At 50.5% G+C, this 20418-nt stretch overlaps 1 protein-coding gene across 1 annotated transcript in view; it reads right to left on the bottom strand.

Annotated features, from left to right (window-relative positions):
* Positions 1 to 20418, bottom strand: part of ADAMTS2 (ADAM metallopeptidase with thrombospondin type 1 motif 2) — a 201428-nt gene that overhangs the window by 16100 nt on the left and 164910 nt on the right. Inside the window, exons 6-16 of the mRNA XM_080922868.1 lie at positions 12691 to 12847; positions 11128 to 11233; positions 10295 to 10438; positions 9799 to 9931; positions 9313 to 9426; positions 6847 to 6992; positions 5132 to 5307; positions 2375 to 2508; positions 1581 to 1704; positions 558 to 638; positions 1 to 65 (exon numbers count right to left, since the gene is read on the bottom strand). The exon at positions 1 to 65 is cut by the window's left edge and continues 102 nt beyond it. Coding sequence (XP_080778994.1) covers positions 1 to 65; positions 558 to 638; positions 1581 to 1704; positions 2375 to 2508; positions 5132 to 5307; positions 6847 to 6992; positions 9313 to 9426; positions 9799 to 9931; positions 10295 to 10438; positions 11128 to 11233; positions 12691 to 12847 — 1380 coding nt within the window. The remainder of the gene's footprint in view (positions 66 to 557; positions 639 to 1580; positions 1705 to 2374; positions 2509 to 5131; positions 5308 to 6846; positions 6993 to 9312; positions 9427 to 9798; positions 9932 to 10294; positions 10439 to 11127; positions 11234 to 12690; positions 12848 to 20418) is intronic.

Genomic DNA, 20418 nt, shown 5'->3' with positions numbered 1-20418 from the left:
AGAGTTAGGGTCCAAGTGATTCTCTTCATTTAAGATGAACTTGCCTGTCTCCAGGTTCTTGACAGCTGAGAATGGGAAAGGACTCAGTCACTGGAGGTAGGGAGCCATAGGGGTTTTCCTAGCTGTGTCCCCTCCCCCATGCACCAGCGGGGTCTGTCTTTGTCACTAGTAGCCCAACTTGCTTTGGGATTCACATCCTGCCATTGGTTGCTCTATGAAGACCAGGTTAACCCCTGCATGGGACCGGTTGCCTAGCCCAGTGCCCCTCAGAGAGCATGGTCTTCCTCCCTTCTGCAAGCTGGAGGAACAAGGCCTGACTGGACATAGGCCCTCGGCAGATGCTGCCAGAGGAGCTCTCTGATCTCCAGTTCTGACCTCCCCATGGACGATGAAGCAGGCTGAGTGGAGAGACAGGTGGCCTGGGACTGAGGCACATCTGTCGACCAAGGTGGCCGATCTCAGGACCTGGCCACACAGCCCAAGCCTCAGAGCTTTGGTACTCCACCTATCCCAGAGGACAGGTCTCCCAGGTGTTGAGACGTTAGGCTGTGACTCACACAGATGGTGGCTGGTGGTGTCAGCCTCCTGGATGAGCAGGTGTCTGGCTCCCGCAGGGATCTCAAACATCTTGATGTAATCTTTGGTGGGGGGGGGGGGATGAAAAGAAAGCCAGATGAGAAGACAGGAGGCCATGCCAAGGCACATGCCCTGGGAGAGCCCTGCCCACCAAGGCAACTTCACCACGGTGCTTCCAGAGCCTCCTCGTTTGGGTGGGAGAGGGGTCATCTGGAAAGCCTGGATATTACCCTGCATTTCTGTCCCCTCAAGTCCCCAGTGCTTCCGTGCTGCCTCCTTCACTGAGCATTCAGGCTCCAGCCACGCTGGCAGCTACTCTAAGATACCCCCCCTCATCTAGCAAGCAGGTCCCAACAAAAGCCACGTGGTCTGTCTAGACCTCAGTCCCTTCATCTGAAAACCATTGGAACCCCATGTGCGGGACACCTGGCCTGCAAGGCCATTTCTGGCCCGTGGCTCCTTGCCAAGGCCTATAGGTTGGCTCTGTAACCTTTCACCAGAAAACCAAAGGGCCTTGTTTCCATGTCAGAGACAGGCTGACTGAGACCACAGAGATCAGGTCAGCTGCTTCAGGGCCAACCCAGAAGGTGCAGGGTCATATGGAAACTCAGCCTCAGTACCAGGCTCCTGTGTTTTGGATGTGGCTTGAGGGTGTCCCCTGTGTGCTAGATTCAGGGAAGTCCTGATGACAGCCATCCGTGGGCAGGAGAGAGGGAGGGATCAAACAACAGGCAGCTGGACATCCTGGAGGGCTGATGGGGATTGCCCTTTGGGAGGCCCTGACCTCAGATAAAGGCTTCTGAGGCCTCCACATGTAACCCTGTTCTCCCTCCTTCACACCCACGGGAGCTCAGACTCAGGATCCCCCAACATGTTCCTGTGACCCTCATAGCCCTGAGTTCCAAATAGTCATGGGCCTAGAGGGTCCCAAGGGTGGGGGCATTTGGGTCCCAGACCCACAGGTGCTGTTAGCATCTCACCCCAGTAGAAGGTGGGCTTCTTACCTTGTTTCCTGGGTGACCTCGTGAACGTGCCCTTCACCACTTTACAGTGGGTGTTGTCACCGCCACACACACCACACTTGTCTTCCTGCTTGCGGGAGCCGATCACCCCATCACAGCCCACTTTCTGCAGGGACAGAGAGGGTAGGAAACCTTTGAGAGATCACCCTTGTTCATGCCTGAGCCCCCGAGACCTGTAGTACCGGTTCCCTACCACAACCGGGGTCCGTGCACCATTTTTAGCAGCTCCTGATACAGGGGAAGACAGGCTTTAGAGAGAAGCAGACCTCATATGGCCATTGTGAGCCACGTGCTCTCCCCTGCTTCAGTTCATGCAGAGCACAGAGCCCGTCTCAGTATTTCTGTCCTCAGTCTTCCACGCTGCCCATCTCCAAGAGGACCCACATAGCACACCCCAGAGGCAGCCTTGAGGGGTTCCACCCAAAGCTTAGGCTGCTTTGTCTCAGTGTAGCAACACTTAGGTGGTGGAATCTTTTAAGAGGTAGAGCCTAGTAAAAGGCACTCTTGACATCGTTTTGTTTTCTTTTTTTACATCCTGCTTACTTCCTGCAACAGCCCAGAGCATGGAAGGCTTAGTCTGATCCCAGAGCCTACATCCCAGAGGACTCATCACCCGTGAGTCTGTGCACCGGAACCAGATATCTGTGCCAGAGTATTGTTAAGTGATGTAGGAAAGTCCAGCCCACTGTGGGAGACACCATTCTCTAGGCTTGAACAGAGCAAGAGAGGAATCCGGGAGGTGGCAACCCTTGGTCTGGCTGCCTCACGGCACTCACTCTGCAGTCCCCTCGCACACAGAGGCTGAAGGCGTCTTTGTAGGAGCAGCGTGTCCCATCGTGCACCATGCGCTTCATGGACACCACCTCCCCTGTCTCCTTGGACTCGCAGTAGAGGTGGCATCTCTCCTTGGCTGGAAGGGACGTGGCAGGGTTTTAGTCTAGAGCCATCTCGAAAGAGCCCCAGAGAGAAAACTTCCAGTGTTCTTAGGACTCACTGGCTACCCTAACCCCTTCAAATCTGCGCTCTGGGAGGACACAGAGAAAGCAACAGTTGATGACAACCTCTTCTTTCCTATCTTTTTGGCTTCTGAGATTTTGACTCTGGTGCTATTGGCTTTAGAAAGAGATTTTTTTAACTGGTCCAGTCAGGATGTGAATGTGATCTACATCCTCTATCCCCACAGCTCTGCTTGGAGGAGACCCTCAACTCTGTGGAGGGTTTCCACCTAAAAAGCCGTCCTCAGAACTTTTCCTCACTGTTGGTGGAAGTGTGACTGAGTGCAGCCACTGTGAAAATCAGTGTGGACACTTCCACAAACTACACCTATGATTCCTACAAGCTGTGCTGCACCATTCCTGGGAATACACCCAAAGGACTCTAAGTCAGCACACCATAGAGATGCCTGCACGTCCAAACTGTTCACCAGACTCAAGGTAAGGAATTTTCTTAGGTATGTGTCTATTGACAGAGGAATGGATTTTAAAATGTGATATGTATGCACACAGAGTTTTATTCATACATAAAGAAGATAACTACATTGTTTTCAGGAAGATGGGTGGAACTTGAGATTCCGCACGTTAAACAAATTAAGCCTGACTCAGAAAAACAAGTATCATTTTCTTTCATATGCAGAATCTCTCTCCCTTCCTCTCTCAAACATATTATTGTGGTAGGAATATAATGGAACATAATGAAAAGATAAGAGACGTGTATTAAAATGTCATAGTGAAACCCATTATGTTGCACAGTGAGTGATGCTGGAAGAGTCAATTCAATGCAGCCAGACTCTCTTGGATCCAGTCTCAAGCCATTCTCTTTGTTCAGCATTAATTATCAGAAGCAACTGACACACCAGGTCACCAGGCTTCATGTCCCTCAGACTCGAATCAGCACATGTAGGGTACCCAGGCTCACACACAGCCCCCATTCTCTGTCTAGTTCTTGGGGCAGGAGACAGAAATTGGATGTTTAAAATATACAAATTGGAGAGAGGGACTCAAAAACAATAGAACTAGTCTCTTTATTCATGTCCTCCATCCATGTGGGCTCAACCCATACTAGACTAAAGATATTTTAAAGAAGAATTGCCTCTGCACTGACCTTGTATGCACCCTTTCTCATTATTCTCTAACTAATACAGATGAACAAGGGTGATGGTTTGAATGAGAATAGCACATGTGTTTGAATGCTTGGTCCTCAGTTGATGGAACTGTTTGGGAAGGATTAGGAGGTGTGGCTTTGTTGGAGAAGGCATGTCATCGGGGATGGGCTTTGAGGTTTCAAAAGACTCATGAGATTCCCCAGTTCGTTCTCTCTCTCTCTCTCTCTCTCTCTCTCTCTCTCTCTCTCTCTCCCCCCCCCCCCCTCTCTCTCTCTCTGCCTTGTGGTTATGGATCAAGATGTGAGCTCTCAGGGCTTCTTTTGTTCCACCATCATGGATTCTAACCCTCTGAAACCATAAGCCAAGTCGAATGCTTTCTTTATGAGCATGATATGAGCATAACCTTGGTTATGATGTTCTATCACAGCAACAGAAAAGTAATTAAATAACAACCATTTGCATAGCATCTCTGGCATATTAGGTAGTGTAAGTCATCTGGAAGTATCTAGAGAAACGTGTGTAAGTTATACACAAGCACTTTATACAGGAACTTGAACTTGAACATCCATGGATCTGGGTATTCTATAGTGAAGGGGCACTAAAGCTACAGAATTTTCAATTTCTTAAGACACAAAATAAGTGCCATTTAAACCGTCTGGTTCACACTTTCTGCCACTTGCAATGGACAGTCCTGATGGAGAGGTTGGTGTGATGGTCAGTTTTAACTGACACAGCATAGAATTTCCAGGGGAGGATCCCTGCAATGGGTGGTCTATACTAGGCTGTGTAAGGGATTGTCTTCATTGCCTTAACTGAGGTGAAAAGGCGCAGGCTGAAAGCAGGTAGTGTCATTCCCTGGGTTTGGGTCCTGGATTGTGTCAAAGGGAGAAAGAGCTGAATGCATGCACACATTCGTGCATCCTCTCTCTCTCTGCTCGCTACTGTGAATGTATCGAGTGCCCGTGGTCTCAGTGTAATCCCTGCTATAATAGACTGTGTCTGGGAACAGTTAGCTAGAATAAACCCTCTCTCCCTTAGGCTGTTTTTATGGGGGTGTTTTATCACAGAAAACCATAATTACCTATCTGAAGTCACCTGATTGGCTCTCTGGGTCAACCTCTGCTCCCTCCCCATACCTGAGGTGCCATGCAACTCCAGCCTTGTTCCCTGCATGGGTACGGTCCTCCACCCCAGCACCCTCTCCATGTCTGGCATTCTAGTTTCCTTGGAATTGAAGCCCTGTTGCCAGTCCAGAGTCCTTGCTCAGGAGTGGGACCCTACAGTCACACTAGCCAGCACTGTGCCCTGCTGCTGGCCTAAGTGTCACTACGGATTTGCCTCATGCAGGATCAGAGGTGTAGGACAATGCACGCCCCTGCCTGCCCCACCCAGGGTCCTGAGCTGAATCCCACCCATTTCCCCAGGAGCTTACCATCCCGGTGCTCATGAGGCAGCCAGTGATGCTGGCCGTCACCGTGCTCAAAGTACAGGTCCCACTGCCGACACTGCTCCTCCCGGAAGTCAGCCAGGGAATTGGGACAGTCCTGGGGGTTGCAGAGCTGGAAGTCATAGGCCAGGCCCGAGCAGGTACGGCCCCCGTTGGCTGGACTGCAGGAGAAAGCAAAGGTTCCCCTTCTGGGGGCCTCTAGAAAAATACCTGTCCATGGGTGGCATTTTTAGGGAAATCCTTGAGTCTCAGGTATGGAGGGGGCACTTCTATTGAGTAAAGAGACACAGCCCTATTAGGGCATGGGCAGCTCCCAGCCAGGTAGGCCTTGGGACATCAAAACTAGAAGGAGCTGGCAGCAGCCACAGACCCTTCCCCATTTGTGCTCTCTTGAGAAGGTTGTGTTAGCCAGGCATGGTGGCACATCACTTTAATCCCAGCATTTAGGAGGCTGAGGCAGGTGGATCTCCGTGAGTTCAAGGTCAGCCCGGGCAGTTAAACAGAGTGAGAGAGGGGTGGGGGAGGTGCATCTTCCCTGGGCATGCCACCTTCGCCCTGGCCTCAAAGTTCAGGACTGTTAATGAGCACAGAGCTGTGGCTGCATGCTAGGATTCTCTGCCCCACTGAATCACAAATCCCAGGATGACAAGAGCTGGTTGAATCTCCCTAGGACAAGGCCCCGGGGCACACAGAGCCGAACCGTCATACAGAAAGCACCTACTCTTGGAATTGTGGAATTGTACATGCATGGATCTCTAACAAACATCTAACAGGCAAACATGCTGGGCCTCTCCACCGGAGAAAGCGTGAGCCACGCTTCTGTGACTGCGCAGAGAACAGTTCTGACCCACCAGGGCGTTCTGTGGCTCTAGCTCTCTGGCTGTGCTCCTCTCTTCCCAGAGCAAGAGAAAAGTCCTTCAGGGCTGCTCAAGGGGTCATCCTGCTCCACTATCCCTTCAGGCTTTTTGCAGATAGCCTGGAAACCCAAGCAGAAGGATGCTCTGGGGGAGAAAGGCTTCATGTACAGAGGGAGCGGCCGGACACAGGTGGTCTGTCCTTACACCTAGCTTTCACTGCTGGTCTCTGTGGCTCCCTGGTGGACAGTGTTTGGCTTGACAGAAACATGCAGCTGTCTTGGGGAATGAGAATAGAAGATGCCTCAGTAGCCTGAGATCAGACAGACTGGATATGTTCAGGGATTTGCAAGACAGCCTGCTCCTGGCCCACTTAGGGGCTAGCAGTTAGATTATGGTTTTATGTGACGTTCTAGATTGTCAATATTTGCAGGGAATACAAAAATCTTTAAAACATCAGCTAGTCCAGCACAAGATAGACAAATGACCCTACCATGTGTGTGAGTAGTCACAGGGCCTGGAGAGAGAGGAAGGGGGGTAGGGAGCCTGGGTACTGAAGAAAAAGCAGCAGCCCCTAACCCTGCTGAGCTACAGTTGCCAACTGTTGAGGTTCCTGATATCCTGGGACTCATGAGAACCTCTGCTGGGGAACCACTAACCTCCTCATCTCTGCTCCATCTTCTCTCTTCCACTTCCTAGGCCAAGAAGGACTCTCTAAAGTGGACCAGAGGCCCCAGGGCAGTGAGCAGGAGCTAATGTTTCTAAGATGCTATGGGCTCTGAGCCAGGGAAGGAGCCCTCCCTCTAAACCCGATCTGGGGTTGTGCGCTCCACCAAGTCAACTCACTGTGGGTTGTCACACTGGCGGGTCCTGAACCTCACGCCTGTGCCACAGGTACGTGAGCAGGAGCCAAACGGAGTCCAGGCGCCCCAGTTACCATCTCGTTTGAGGATGTCAGGTGTCAGCCAGATGCAGTGCCCTTTGAAGCAGTGCTGAAAGAGAGGGGTGCAGGCGGTGAGATGGCTCAGTGGCTGAAGAAAGGGCTTTGCTGCTCCATGAACTGTTTGATCCCTGGGACCCACACAGCAGAAGAAGAGGGCTGATGTTCTATGTCGTACTCTGACTTCTGTGGCACATACCTCACCCCTCCAAATTAAAAAATCAAAAGTAATTCCAAAGAAAAGGTAAGAGGGCATTGCCTCGACCCACTGCAGGCGTGAGAGTTGCTGGGAGGCCTACTCTCCTCAGTGGGCAGCGTCTGCTAGGGCTGCCCTGGGCCTGCTCTGAAGACACAGAGGGTATGAGGAGAGGGTATCTGATCTTACTTTCTCCAAAGATCAAAATACTCAAGTGAGACAGACCCCACCTTGCCTGTGACAACCAGAGGAGTGGGCTGTGCAGGTCAACCCTGCAGGGCTGTGTCTACCCTATTCTCAATCTCCCGTGCCTGCTGCATATTGTGTTCCCAAGATAAATGTGCCTGGACACAGAGGCAGCAAGAGCAACATGCCGGGAGTCCTGGAGACATATCAGATCCAAGTAAATCTGGGGTATGGAAGAGGAAGCCTAGGAGTATGGGACGGTGGAAGCATGACAGCCACATGAGCTAGCATGTTCTCCAACATGAGCCAACATGAGCCTGGAGCAGGGAAAATGCCAATTTTCATCACCCCATTCTTCCCAGTGGAGGATGCCTTCAAACCACTAAGGAGCCTATGTTAAGAAGATTTCAGAATTTAATACAGTCAATTATTAATTCAGTACAGCACAATTCAATAAATGATTGTTGGTTTAGAATAAGAAAAGTATCACTCAAAATAAAGACAATTAGCAAAACAATTGCCACAAATGACCCAAACTAAAAAAAAAAATCCATTTTTCTTTTGTGTGCATGCATGCATACGTGCATAGATGGGTGAGCATGTACACACGTGTCTGTATGTCTGTGTATGTATATGTTGCAAATGTGTGCTTGTATGTATGTGGGTACATGTGTGTATGCGAGTGAGGGTGGTTACATGTGTGTACTTGAGTCTACATGGGGCCTCAAACTACAAAAGCCAGCAAGATGGCTCAGCAAGTAAAGGCACTTGTCACCGGGCCTGATAACTTGAGTTTGATCCTGGCATCCCTCTGGTAGAAGGAGTCGTGACAGGCATTGCCCTGGGGAGTCTCCTCTTGAGAGTTCTGGGTGTGCAGTCAGTTCAGTCAGGCTGGACAAACAGACGAATGGCCACAGTCATGACTAAGTGATCCTGACACCTCCTTCCGGGTCATAGTTACCTCAGCTCTCCCTTTAAAACTCCCCTCACTGGACACTGTGGGAGACAGGGGAGTAGACATGTTGGCTCCTGTTGGAGACGTGCTGGCTCATGGTGCTGTCAGCTGGTGGATGAGGTAAAACCCACAGGCAAGGAGGGACCCTATGGACTAAATGTGTCCCCTCAGGTTCAAGTGGTAAAACCTTAATCTCTGTGTGACAGTCTAGGGATGTGGAGATTTGAGGGGATCTTTAAGTCACTGTCCTCATCACAAGGGATGTGAGAAATTCTCTCGACTATGTGGCACCCATTGATGGCTATGTGCAGCTTCAAACCGGGCTGAGCCCTGGGGGGCTGGAAGGGGGGGAGGGAAATAGAAAAATGATCAGCCAAGTAGTGAGCACATTCTTTCACCAGAACCAGTGAGAACTGGGCTTAGACTCTTGGCTGGGCAAACGGGCAAAAGAGTACTTTCTGCAGATTTATGTGTGTGTGTGTGGGGGTGCAGTAGGTGCCCAAGCAGTGATCTTGACAAGGGACAAACCAGAAGCCTTGGGGGGTGTACCTCATGCTGTACCTGGGAGCCACCAGGCTTCTTGCTGGCATCATAGCAAACTGATCCAAGGCCACTCTCAGTGGGCAGGAAGGGGATGTGAGATGGCTGGCCTGCTGTGGTGTGGGAAGGACCAATCTGTCCAGTGTGTGGGGTGGTCAGAAAGTAGGAATGAAGGCTGGGGAAGTTTGTCTAGTATGCTGGGAGCCCTGGGTTCTATCCTTAGGACCATATAAACCTAGCACAGCGGTATATGCCTACAACCCTGTCAGTACGCACATAGAAACAGGAAGATCAGGAGTTCAAGGTCATCCTTGGCTACACAGGAAGACTAGCCTGGTCTACATGACAGGGTGTATCAAAATATGAGTGGGGAAGCAAGAAGGAGAGGGTAGCTGAGGCCTCCCGAGAAGGCCCCGATCACCTCTGCAGATACTGCAGGGCCTGTCCCTGGTGACTGTGTGCCTTAAATGTGAAGTGTCCTTAGTCCCGACTCACCTTGCCAGGTGCACACATAGTCCCATCCAGTGGAGGACCCTTCTTTGTCTTGCAAAAGTAGGGGTTGTCTGGGTGGCTGCACCACAGCTGTTTGCAGGGGTCAAAGGTCCGGAACTGGAAGAGAACCGTACCCCAGTCAATCCCGCTGCCCTCCCTCCTCAGCTGACCACGAAGAACGCCACTCCTTGATCCCGATCCTGCCACCTGAACTGGCCTGTGAACATGCCTGTGTGGGCGGGTGCTGCAAACTCCATCTGATTCTGGGACCGTGAGGCTCATGCGCCTGCAGTGTGGATATGACGGGATCTCTGGGTATTGCTGGGTCCCCAAGTCTCCAGCTTTGGAGGCCTCCCACCTGGGGGAGCCTTGACAGGCACCCGAGAGGTAGAATATTCACCATGGAAATTACGTGGTCATCCCTATGGCCCTGGGCAGGAGTGGCTGGTGCCTTAAGCGTCATCACCGCAGGGCCCTGGGGACACTCACCGCTGTGCACATCATGTAACCCAGGCCAAAGTCGAAGCGACATTGCTCGTTCATGGAGTAGTGCAGCCCTGGGAGTTGAGGCAATGCCGGCCAGTCATGGGCGAAGGGATCGTCTCGCAGGCAGTCATAGGAACTGTAAGGGGACACGTGGATGCCACAGGCAACCTTCAGTGGGGGGAGCTAAGGTCCTTTCTGGAGTTACCATGGTGGTCAAAACTTCATAACTCTGGTCTTTAGGTGCCTCATTCACCAGTTTGAGAGTTCAAGATCTGGCAAGGGCAACTTCTAGGTATGCTCAGTACCCATGCTAGAACCCCCCACTCCCCAAAAGCAGGATCCTCTCTTGGCGTTAGGCTCGCTCACCCATCCCTTGCATGTCAGGCCAGAGGCGTCAAGATCTGAGAGTTCTGGTTGGACCCAGGCACACTGGGCCACGTGCCTTCTTAGAACTGAACCCAAGGAAGAGTCACCCTTGGGGGCCAGCGCAGGTACTCACTGCAGGTAACGGCCGAGCTCCTGCTGGCTGCAGCGGGACCAGTGGAATCGATGGAAGGCGGCCTGGACCAGGGGTGCCATGATGCTGCCTAGCCTCACCTCGTCACCACAGCGGTTGCCTTGGCCATCATGCTCCATGCCCAGCCTGTGTGAGGAGCAAGGCAGCCTGGCTGGACCCTGACTGCACCCACCGGCCATGTCTCCACATCTCAACACCAGGAGGGCATTTCTAACACACTTATCATCTCCAAGCTTTTCTGGTCTGATCTACTTTGACTAGAGTCTTGAATCAAGAGCTACTCCATCAGACATCCACCTGTCAGGTGCCCCACTCTGTCCCCAAAGGAGGGCCAAAATCTCTCTGAATGGACACTGAGAGCAGGACTGTGTAGCTCAGAGCATCTAGGGTACGCAACCCCTTCCTCTGATCCCTCCATCAGCTCTGTTCTATTCATGTATATCTGGCCCCCAGATTCAGTCTCATCTGATACCTGGAATATGGACGTTTGGTCAGAGTCCTGGATTTTTAACCCTGGGTATTCCTCCCACAGAGCCTAGGTGGCCCATTTGCAAAATGGGGTGAGGCTTTGTCCCTGACCTGAGACTTGAATGGGATGATGACACCTTGGCTCTTATGGCCAGAGCACTGGCTCTGTCCCCAGGTGTCCTTTGTCTTTGATTTGATTTGTTCTGTCAGCAGAAAGCCCACCTCAGAATGGCAGGACAGTCTAAGTGGCTTTCCTACATGGCTGTCCCTCTCGTGCTCAGGGGAAAGTAGTCAGTTGGCAGAGCATCTGGTTTTCCCATACAAGGATGGTCAGGCCGGCCACTTACACATGACCCGTCTCATGAGCCACCACAAATGCTGAGGAGAAGCCATCCTCGTGGTTCAGGGTGCAGCTGCGGACGGGGTGGCACATGCCAGTGACAGGAGCATAGCCTGGGAGGAGACAGAAGGTGGCTCCAGCTGTCAGGCCGAGAGTCCGAGCCCCAGACAACCCCAGAGCAACCCTACAGCATTAATTTCCACGGTGGTCCACATTGCAACTGACATCTGCCTGGCCTGGCCTGTCACCCTGGCAACTTCCTGCAGGCTCTCTCTTCCCCCACCCCGGGGACTAACTCTGCCTCTCTGCTTCTTGCTGGGTTTTGGCCCTCATCCTCTCCCTCCCAGTTGGGTTTAGTTGGTTGCTCTGTCAAACTACTTGAGATATGTGTGTCCATGACCTATTTTCAACCTTCTTCCTAATAATAGTTGTAAGTATCAATCCATGGCTAGGCTGGCTTTATACACAGGCTTTTTAAAAATTTACATTTGTGTGTTTTGTGTGCACGTGTGTCACATGCCTGTGTGAAGCTCAGAAGATGACTTGGAAGAGTCTCTTCTCTCCTGCCACGATGTGGGTCCCAGGGATGGAACTCAGCTCTTCAGGCTTAGCAACGGACATCTTTACCTGCTGAACCATCTCTCTGTCTCCCTCCACCAGGTTGTCATCATCATTTCCATGGTTTAAAAACACATTCTGATTTCTACTGCTAATGCTTCTTCAGCCTATTTTGTGTGTCTTACTGCTTAATTTCCAGAGTGCCCGGGGGTTGGGGCTGTGATTTGATCCTGATCATTTGGAAGATTTCCCTATGGCTCAGCGGAGACTGTTCTGGTTTTTGTGACGAGTGGATATCCTTTATGGTTTATTGTAGCATTCTATACATACCACTTAAGTTAAACTGCTTAGGTCAAATATTTTATATAATGCACACTACATCTCCTTATTTGTGTGTGCTTGTGTTTATGTGTGTAGGCATATGCATGCTGCCCTGAGGTCAGAAGACAACGCTTTGGAATCCATTCTTCCCTCCTACCGCTAGGGGCCTGGGAATTGAACTCTTGTTCACCAGCTGAGCCATCTCACCTTATCAGCCCTAAACTTTTACATCTTTGTTTACCTGTCTATTGGTTCTAAGAAGTGTCTGTTAACATCTTCCATCGGTGGTTTGGTCATTTTGTTTTTATTCTTTTATCTGTTGCTGTAGTTCAGTTTGAAACCTTGTGTAAGGAATCAGTTGGTAACCTATTCAAGTTTGTTCCTCGGCAGCCAGAGGAAAAAATTTAACCCTGCAGGTCCAGACTCTGGACACCGCCTTTTCTTCAGGCTGTCAAGCTCTGTCTTGTCTATCCTGCCGTTCTCGAATTTCTCAGTTCCTCAGGGCTACAGCCCGTGTAGATTTTGGGGGCAGGGGAGGTTGTATGTGGATGGGAAAATGCTACGGGTTCTAGTGGTTTACTAGAGCCAGGAGGTAGCTGCACCCAGGCACTTTCTAGACTAGGCTCCAGCTCTTGGGAGTTCCTTGCAGGCCCCAGCTCTCTTTCCCTGCATCTGTAGGCACAGGACTAACCTTGCATGCCCGAGGGCCCAAAGTCCTGCCGTGTGAGGAAGATGGCATGGTCGTGGTACTCATCGTGGTCTGTGTCCGGCTTCTGCTGGAGGTAGGCCCATCGGCAGACATTCTCCAGACTCTGAGAGGGGTTTCCAATCTCAATGAGGCTCATGGACTACAGCGGGGTGGAGAGAGACAGAAGGATTGGTATCTGGCAGATTAGCTAGAGGCTGAGCAGGTAGGTGCTGACAGAGTCAAGCCTCTGGGGATCTGGTCCAGGGGCTGTGAAGCTAAGCCACTCCCATGACATTTTCCTTCCACACAGCCCTATTCTTCTGAGTGAAAGAGAAGGTTCCTGAACATTCTCGCCTACTACAAACTTGTGGGTGCTACAAACTTGTCTTGTCTCCCTTGGTGGCAAGCATCCCCGTACTAAGCTTACTCCTCGGTCAGAGGCAGGACCCCGTTTGCCTGAGACTGTTGGACAGAGAGCTGGTCCTCACCATGCTATCCAGGCTCCTCTCGGGCTTCGAGGCTTGCTTACTATAATACCAATGACTGAAGAGACACAAATGAACGCGTGTTTGTTGAACACAGAGGAATAGTCTAGTAACCAACCTCAGTCTACACTATGGACAGGGTAAGCTACTACATCCGGCCCATAGGAGCTGTTAGTCTGCCTTTCTCGCTTGCCTCGTGTCCAGGCAAGGGCACTGGCAGGTAAAAGACAGCAGCTAGCAGATTGGCATGCCATAAATCAGGGTGGAAAACAAGCTCCAGCCAAGTCTTGGAAGAGACTGAAGAGTTCAGCCAGGAATGTACAGTCAGGTATTAGGAACAGAGATCCAGAGGGAAACAGGACTGGAGGCAGGAGCCAGGTTGTTGAGGGGTAAGAGAAAATGGGTCAACACTAGGCAGACAGAACCCATTTCCTACCCACAAAAGGTTCTGGGAAGAGGTTGAAAAGTCAGGTATCTTTAGGGGTTGTATCCACTGAACACTGGCCCATGACTGGCATTCAAAAACCGAGACCCACACTTTCTAGAGCAGACATCTTGGATGGGTCTACTGTTAAATGTAATGTTTACAAAGCTCAGTGGGTATTGTGCCAGACCAGCACACCAAAAAAAAACCTGGGTTAAATTCCAAAGCACCTCTCAAACATATAGCACAAGTTGGCACGGACAAAAATGGCTTCAACAGACAACAAAACTCCACACCCTTCCCCAGATCATTCAGCTGAGCACTTCTGAATAAAGGCAGCTCTTCCAGTGGACACACCTCCCCACCTTGTTGACAGGGCCTGACACTGCAGTGGACAGAATATCCCACTGTTTTATGGAATGGTCCCTGCTGATTCTCTCCTTCCCCCAAGAGAAGGAGCTCCAGTCCTGAGCCTCTCTTGGCAGACAAGGTGATTTCGCTGCCGCGGCAGGATAATTTATTGAAATATTGATTTGTGTTTTTGTACTTGCCTTGTTCTCTTCTCTGCCTGTTCCAAGAAGCAGACTGCTACAGTGTTCCTCAGCCCCAAGGGGTTTGTGCTATGGGAACAGAACTCAAGGGGTCTAGGTTCTGCTTCCTGGCTTTGGAATTCTAAGAAGGATCTCTAGAGATCAGGGAAGAGTGACAGAATTGGGGAGCACTGTCCCAGACAGGAGATACTCTACAGAGTGGGACTCCAGGAAGGTAGAACTCCAGAAAACAGTACTCATATGCTGCACCCTGTGAGCCTCGATATGCTTACAGGCACCCCAAGAAATAAAGCATTCAGGGGTCTCAAGTGACAAGAAGTAGGTGGTGCATACATGATCACCCCTTAGTGTCTGTTGGGGGTGATTTTAGTTCTCCAGTGAAGACCCCATTAGTAAAAGCTCTAGTCCCATCTTTAAAAGAATATAGTATTTGCATAAAACCCAACACCTCTTTATGAATTCTTTACATCAACTCTAAATGACTTCTACCGTGTACCACAGTGTAAATGTGGAGTGCATAGTTGTTATACTGATTGTTTAGGGAATAACAAGATAAAAGCCTGCATATGTTCAATACAGATGTCATCTTTCCTCCTGATTATCCTCCATCTGTAGTTGGTGAAATTGGCAGAAGCAGAGCTGTGGGTGTGGAGAACCAACTGTATTTTCTCCTAATCTTTTCAAGGCCTGGCCTGTCTCAAGCAGGCACTGGGGACCCAAGGGGAAGTGCTCTTGTCCTTACTGAGTCTGAAGCATTCTAGGGTTCACAGAGTGCCCTGTCCAAAGGCTAGCCTGTGACAACACATCAATATTGTATCCGGGGCTAAAGACAGGACTCATGTGCAGTTCAGAAAGAGCTGATTCTTGCCAGAAAGGGAGGGAGCCAGGAAGGTGAAGCACGGGAGGCTCAATGCACTGTCAAAGAGTTCAACATCTGATGGCAGAGAGATGTCAGGCCCGGGGGTGCGGAGATTGGCAGAGGATTTGTGGGGAGGGTGTGTGATCTGGTCACAGTCCTGGGGAGAATCCATCTCACAGATGATCTTTTTTGTACGGTTTGCTCACCTGGTGAAACCTCCACGGAGTGCCGCCTCCCTGATTCCAAGGCACAGAATCCAACCCTGAGTCTATACAATTGATTGCTTTAAGGCCCAGAGGCAACCTGGGGCCCAAGCTAAGCAATAGCATAGAGGCATAAAGGACTGATGTGACTTAGACGCACGAAGAAGTTTCTGTCTCCTTCCTCAGGCCCCTTTCCATCACCCCCATACCTTCCACTCGGGGCCCACCAGCTGTCTTTCTCCACAGGCCCTTAAAGATTCCTCGCAGGGGTCTGGAAAGATGAATCGGCACTCAAGAGTACATACTGCTCTTACAGAGGACCTGAGCTCACAATCTCCTGTAGCTCCAGCTCCAGCTCAGAGGACCTTCAGGTCTTTGTGGGCATCCCTACTCTCATGCACACAACCACCCTGCCCACCTCCACACACGTTCACATAATCTAAACACATTTTAAGAACTTTGCTTGAGGCAGGGTATCTGGGACAACCTAGCATGTCTAGACCCTTGGAGAGAGACACAAGGTGGCTGTGAGCAGGGCAAGGTAACAATGGTCAGAGGCAGTCCAGTTGCCACTGGGCCAGTTGTAGGGCACCTGCTAAAAAAGTGTGGGTTCCCAGTGGTATCTGGAAACCATAGAGAGTATTGATCCTGTGTTTTCTCTATATATGCATACGTATGATAAACTTTGGCTCTTGCAAGCTCTATATGGTTTCGTTTGCATCTTGGGCCCACAGTTTTTATCTTACAACAGTTCATCTGACCACAGAGGCAGCTGTTAGTGATGAGAAGGAGGGTGCACATTCAGTGTGGATACGCTGGACAAGGTGATACTTAGTGTCCTGGTATGGTGGAGTGACATAGTGCTTGATCTCAACAAGTTCCTCAGAACAGCCTGAAATTCAGACCTGAACTTTTGGTTTCTGAGTGGCAAGTAAAACTGAAGACGAAGAGAAAGCTTTCTATTTTTTCAGTCCGAATCTCTTGCAGAAGTTACAAAAGGCTGGAAAGGCTGTTTCACTGGCCTTGGCTATCTGACTTCCTCTCAGCTCTGGAAGCATCCAGCAGGTAGTGCTTGCACTGTTTTTTTTTTTTTTTTTTCTAGAAAAGTCTTTGTGTGCCTGTTTTCAGCTGTGCTGGAATGGGGATGACTGAGCCGGAGGTTGGGGTGGTGACTGATTCCATAGGCTGGCAGTATCCCTGCAGTGAGAACAGCAAAGGAGCCTGGAGCCCGGAGCAGAGGGTGGCACGTGGTGCTATTTGACAGTGGACCATGGCATCTCAATTCCCACAGGCCGAGTGGTGGGGGGTGGGAGGGTCTAGCTCATGGGGGCTTAAGGTCTTCCATCCTGGGACATGGTTCTTCACAGTAACAACAGTTTTCATAACTGCCAGTGTGAATATCTGTGGCCAGTCTGAAGGCCACTGTGTCTGCAGTGTGGGGTTTCGGACACATGGGTACATGATCAAGGGAATAGACATCTTATCCCAGTAGGGGAAGCTAACCTTTCTCTCACCATTGATGAGTCTTGTCTCAAAGCATAGAAGCAGAGGGGCTTCCCAGGAGATTCACTGAGTGCCCCATAGGGAGGCCCATTGCCCTACAGGACATCTCTAAATACACGGCTTGTTATACAGGGTTGAGGCCAGTCCTGTGCTGTTCATTGGGCATACACGTTTATCACAAAGGGGATGCTTTAATGAATGAACAGAACCCAGCTATATACATACTGGAGAATCACGCTGGGCCTAGAGGATGCAGGAACATTCCCAGGAACTTGTGGAAAAGCATCACCAGCAGGAATGGGCCCAAATACTGATGACAACAACTACTTCTTTCTGGGTATTCATCACCTGTTGGTTCTTTGAGGCCAAACCTCTGCATATGTCTCACTGAAATCTCAAAACTGCCTAAAACATAAGTACTGTCATTATCCTAATTCCATTAAAGTCATTGACTCCAAACCCTCAGACAGAGGTGGAAGTGGAAGTCACTCATACACAGGTTAGGAAGAAGTTGGGTTGGCCACTTCCAGACAGGAGGCAAAGAAAGAGCAGGTTACAGAAATAACCACCTGGTGGCGCTGCTGCTACAAAAATGCAATACCAAGACTGAGGGAGGTGGGCAGGCTAGGGAACACAGGCTGGGCTGCAGATCTGACTTGCAGTTGGGCAATGGTAGCCTCCTAGACACCAGACAGATTTAGAGGTCTCGCCCTAAACAAACCAATTAAGACTTGTGCAAAAAGTTGTATTCTAATCTCTGCTCTCTGACACTTTTGATGGTTTACTATGGAGTGAGCTGAATTATTTATGTCCTTCCCTCCTCCGGTCAAGGAGACAGAACAGTGGGATCTGCTGCTTAGAGGCTCTGCAGGCTGGGCGCCACCACGTGTCTGTGAGCATACGGGCTACACACCGGGTCCCAGGGCCACAGACAGGGAGCTTGGAGCTGGAGGTGTGGGGTACAGGTGGGTGCTCTCCTGTCCTTGGACACTTTGACTCCTCTCTTGGCTCCACTGACCCAAAGTGTTAGGGCCCAGCCTGAGCACCCAGCCTAGCGCTCAGGGACTTTGACCCATGACAGTGTGTGGGGGGGGGGGACATACAGTCTGCAATAGTTAGTGTTGACACCATTTGAGAATCTATAGTCCATGAGTTGGGACACAGAGCGGCAGAGTCACCATTGGAGCATTGGTCATAGGGGGAAAATGAGGGGCAGCTCACCAAGGTTTGTGCTCTCTAGCCTGATGGGATGACAGCAGCCCGCTCATCTCCTAGGGACAAAGTGGCTGTCATGTATAACCTTCAGTAGATCATCCACCCCATGGTGCCACATCATCACTGTCATATGGAGATAGTGACAGTGACTATGGGTGTCTCCTTATCATCTGGGGGTGCCTGAAACAGCGGTGCAAGGCTCTGAGGACACTGTGATGCCTCCTCCCAGGCAACACCAACAAGACAGGGTGGTTAAAACGTACGCTCTTCTGACAGTTATGCGAATGTGCTCTTTTTCTTGAGGAGAAATTCCTCTGGGTCACAGGGCTTGAAATCCCAGAAGGAGGTATAAAGTCAGCTGACTCCCAGAGAAGGGAGCCTGAAAGCTGCACTGCCAGGGGTGGGGGTGGGGGTGGGGGGCTTCAGACAGTGAACTCCCAAAGAGTCGGCTCTCTGTCCGACCTCCGTGATTGTAATCACTGCGGCCAAGGACCAGGGTCCCACAGACTTCCTCTTACTGAGAAGACAAGGCTCTGTGACGTTAAGTCATCCAAGGTCCCATAAGTACCAATGGGCTGACATGAATAGAGTCTTCTGTTCCTAGCTGTGGCATGCAAGGTGACGTGAGTGGCTCAGCAGTCACGGTACAGGTGCCTCATATACCAGCAGGAGAAGAGCGGACGGGAAGGGGAGAGCGGGCAGGAAGGCATGCCCGTCTGAGAAAGCTAAGCTACTAGAACAGGATGCAGTGTTAAATGGGAACTCCTACCATGATCTAAAAATTAGAATTCATATTTTGGAGCCTAATTTCTAGTACAAGAGTATTAAGATGTGGGACCCTAGGAGGTCATCAGGTTAGGAGGACAAAGGTCATTGAACTGGAGTGACTCTCATATAGCTCTGAGGCCTATCCCATCTGCCAATCATGAGCATGAGCTGCCCACGAGGACTCCCGATCTCCTGGCATTTGGACCTTGGACTTCCTGGCCTTCAGAACTAGGAGGGATAAACTTCTGTTGTTTACTAAGCATCTGACCTAAGGTAGGCTTCTTAAGGCATATCAAAGGACGGAGGCATCCTCCAATGGCAGTGTCTCACCCTAACGCCATTTCATCTACTCAAGACCTGAAGGCTCTGGTGAGGAGGTGTGCCAAAGATGACCAGGGCCCTTATTAGAATGCAAGAGGGCCTTTTGCAGGAAAAAGTGTAGACAGAGCTTGGCCCTCTAGGGTCTCTGATTCAAGGCTATCTGAGAGAAGCCTCTAGCGCCCCTCTGAGTCCCAGCCTCCTCTGGTCTTTCTATTGTGGGACACAGGGCAAGCTTTCAGTCTATGTAACTCTTTCCTCACTGCACGTCTCTGCTTTCTACTACAGACCAACGGTGTCTGACCTTTCACCCAAATGCTGACAGAGTTCAACAAGTATCCCACACCGTCTCGAGCTGGCCTTCGCAAGATGCCTTATGTCCTCGGAGTGTCCCCAAGTCTCTCCTCTCCATTTCCTTTGGTTTCCATCATCCAAGGAAATATTTAAAATGAGAACATTTGAGTAGCTTTGGTTCCTTCTCAAAAAATCAATTGAAAAGCCAGTTGCTATGCAACCCACGAGTGTGGCTGATGCTCTGCTCCCTGGCTGGTGGCATATTGTATAAAATAAGATAATCTCTTTTCTTCTGCTTTAAAAAATATATATATATAAGAAATGGAGAAAATGTTTAGGAAAAACTCAAGATAACTTGGGGGCCTCCTGTAAGTGAGACAACATGCCACTCATGTAGGGGCCTAATGGGACCTGGAGGCAGGCAGGGATGGACTGGGAGGAGGGGCAGATACATTTCCAGTGACAACTGGGGATGGATAGCAGGATCTATGGATCCTTTCTACTTTCTGCCAAAGGCCAGGGCCTAGCTTCATAAACCCCAGAGCACTGCCTGACTGTGGTAGGCACAGCTTAGGAATTCCTGGGTACGGCCACCTTAGTTTTGTAGGGCTTACACCCTCACAGAGACGAGGTCGCATTCCTTATATCAGTCACCTGTCCTGTTGCTGTGACAAACTACCTGACACAGTCAGCTTAAAGGAAGAGAGGGTTTATTTTGGCTCTCCGGTCAAGGGAGGTCACCATGGCAGGAATGGGAGGCGGCTGGTCACGTGACATCCACTGTCAGGAAGCTCAGTTTGCTGTCTCCCTTTTCTTCAGCCCAGGACCCCAGCCGACGGTGCCACTCACATTCAGGGCAGGTCTTCCAACCACAGTTAACCAGAGACTTGTTTCCACGGTGAGTCCAAATCCTATCCCGTTGACAAGCAAGCCTAACTATTACAGTCCCGCCTGGAACCTAGAGGTCCCATGCTGAGTACCCTCCCAGAATTTATCTCTGTCTGGAAACCCTGTCCCATCCCCACAGTTCCGTCCAGGCCCCCAGCTTTGTTTTCCCCATTACTGAGTCTATGTTGGGTGTGGAGGGGACAGTTGATGCTGAGCTCAGCCC

This window comes from Micromys minutus (genome assembly GCF_963924665.1).
Source record: "Micromys minutus genome assembly, chromosome: 10".
NCBI classification, from domain to species: domain Eukaryota; kingdom Metazoa; phylum Chordata; class Mammalia; order Rodentia; family Muridae; genus Micromys; species Micromys minutus.
The sequence above is the reverse complement of the archived record's forward strand: the minus strand, read 5'-3'. Positions and strand labels throughout refer to the sequence as shown.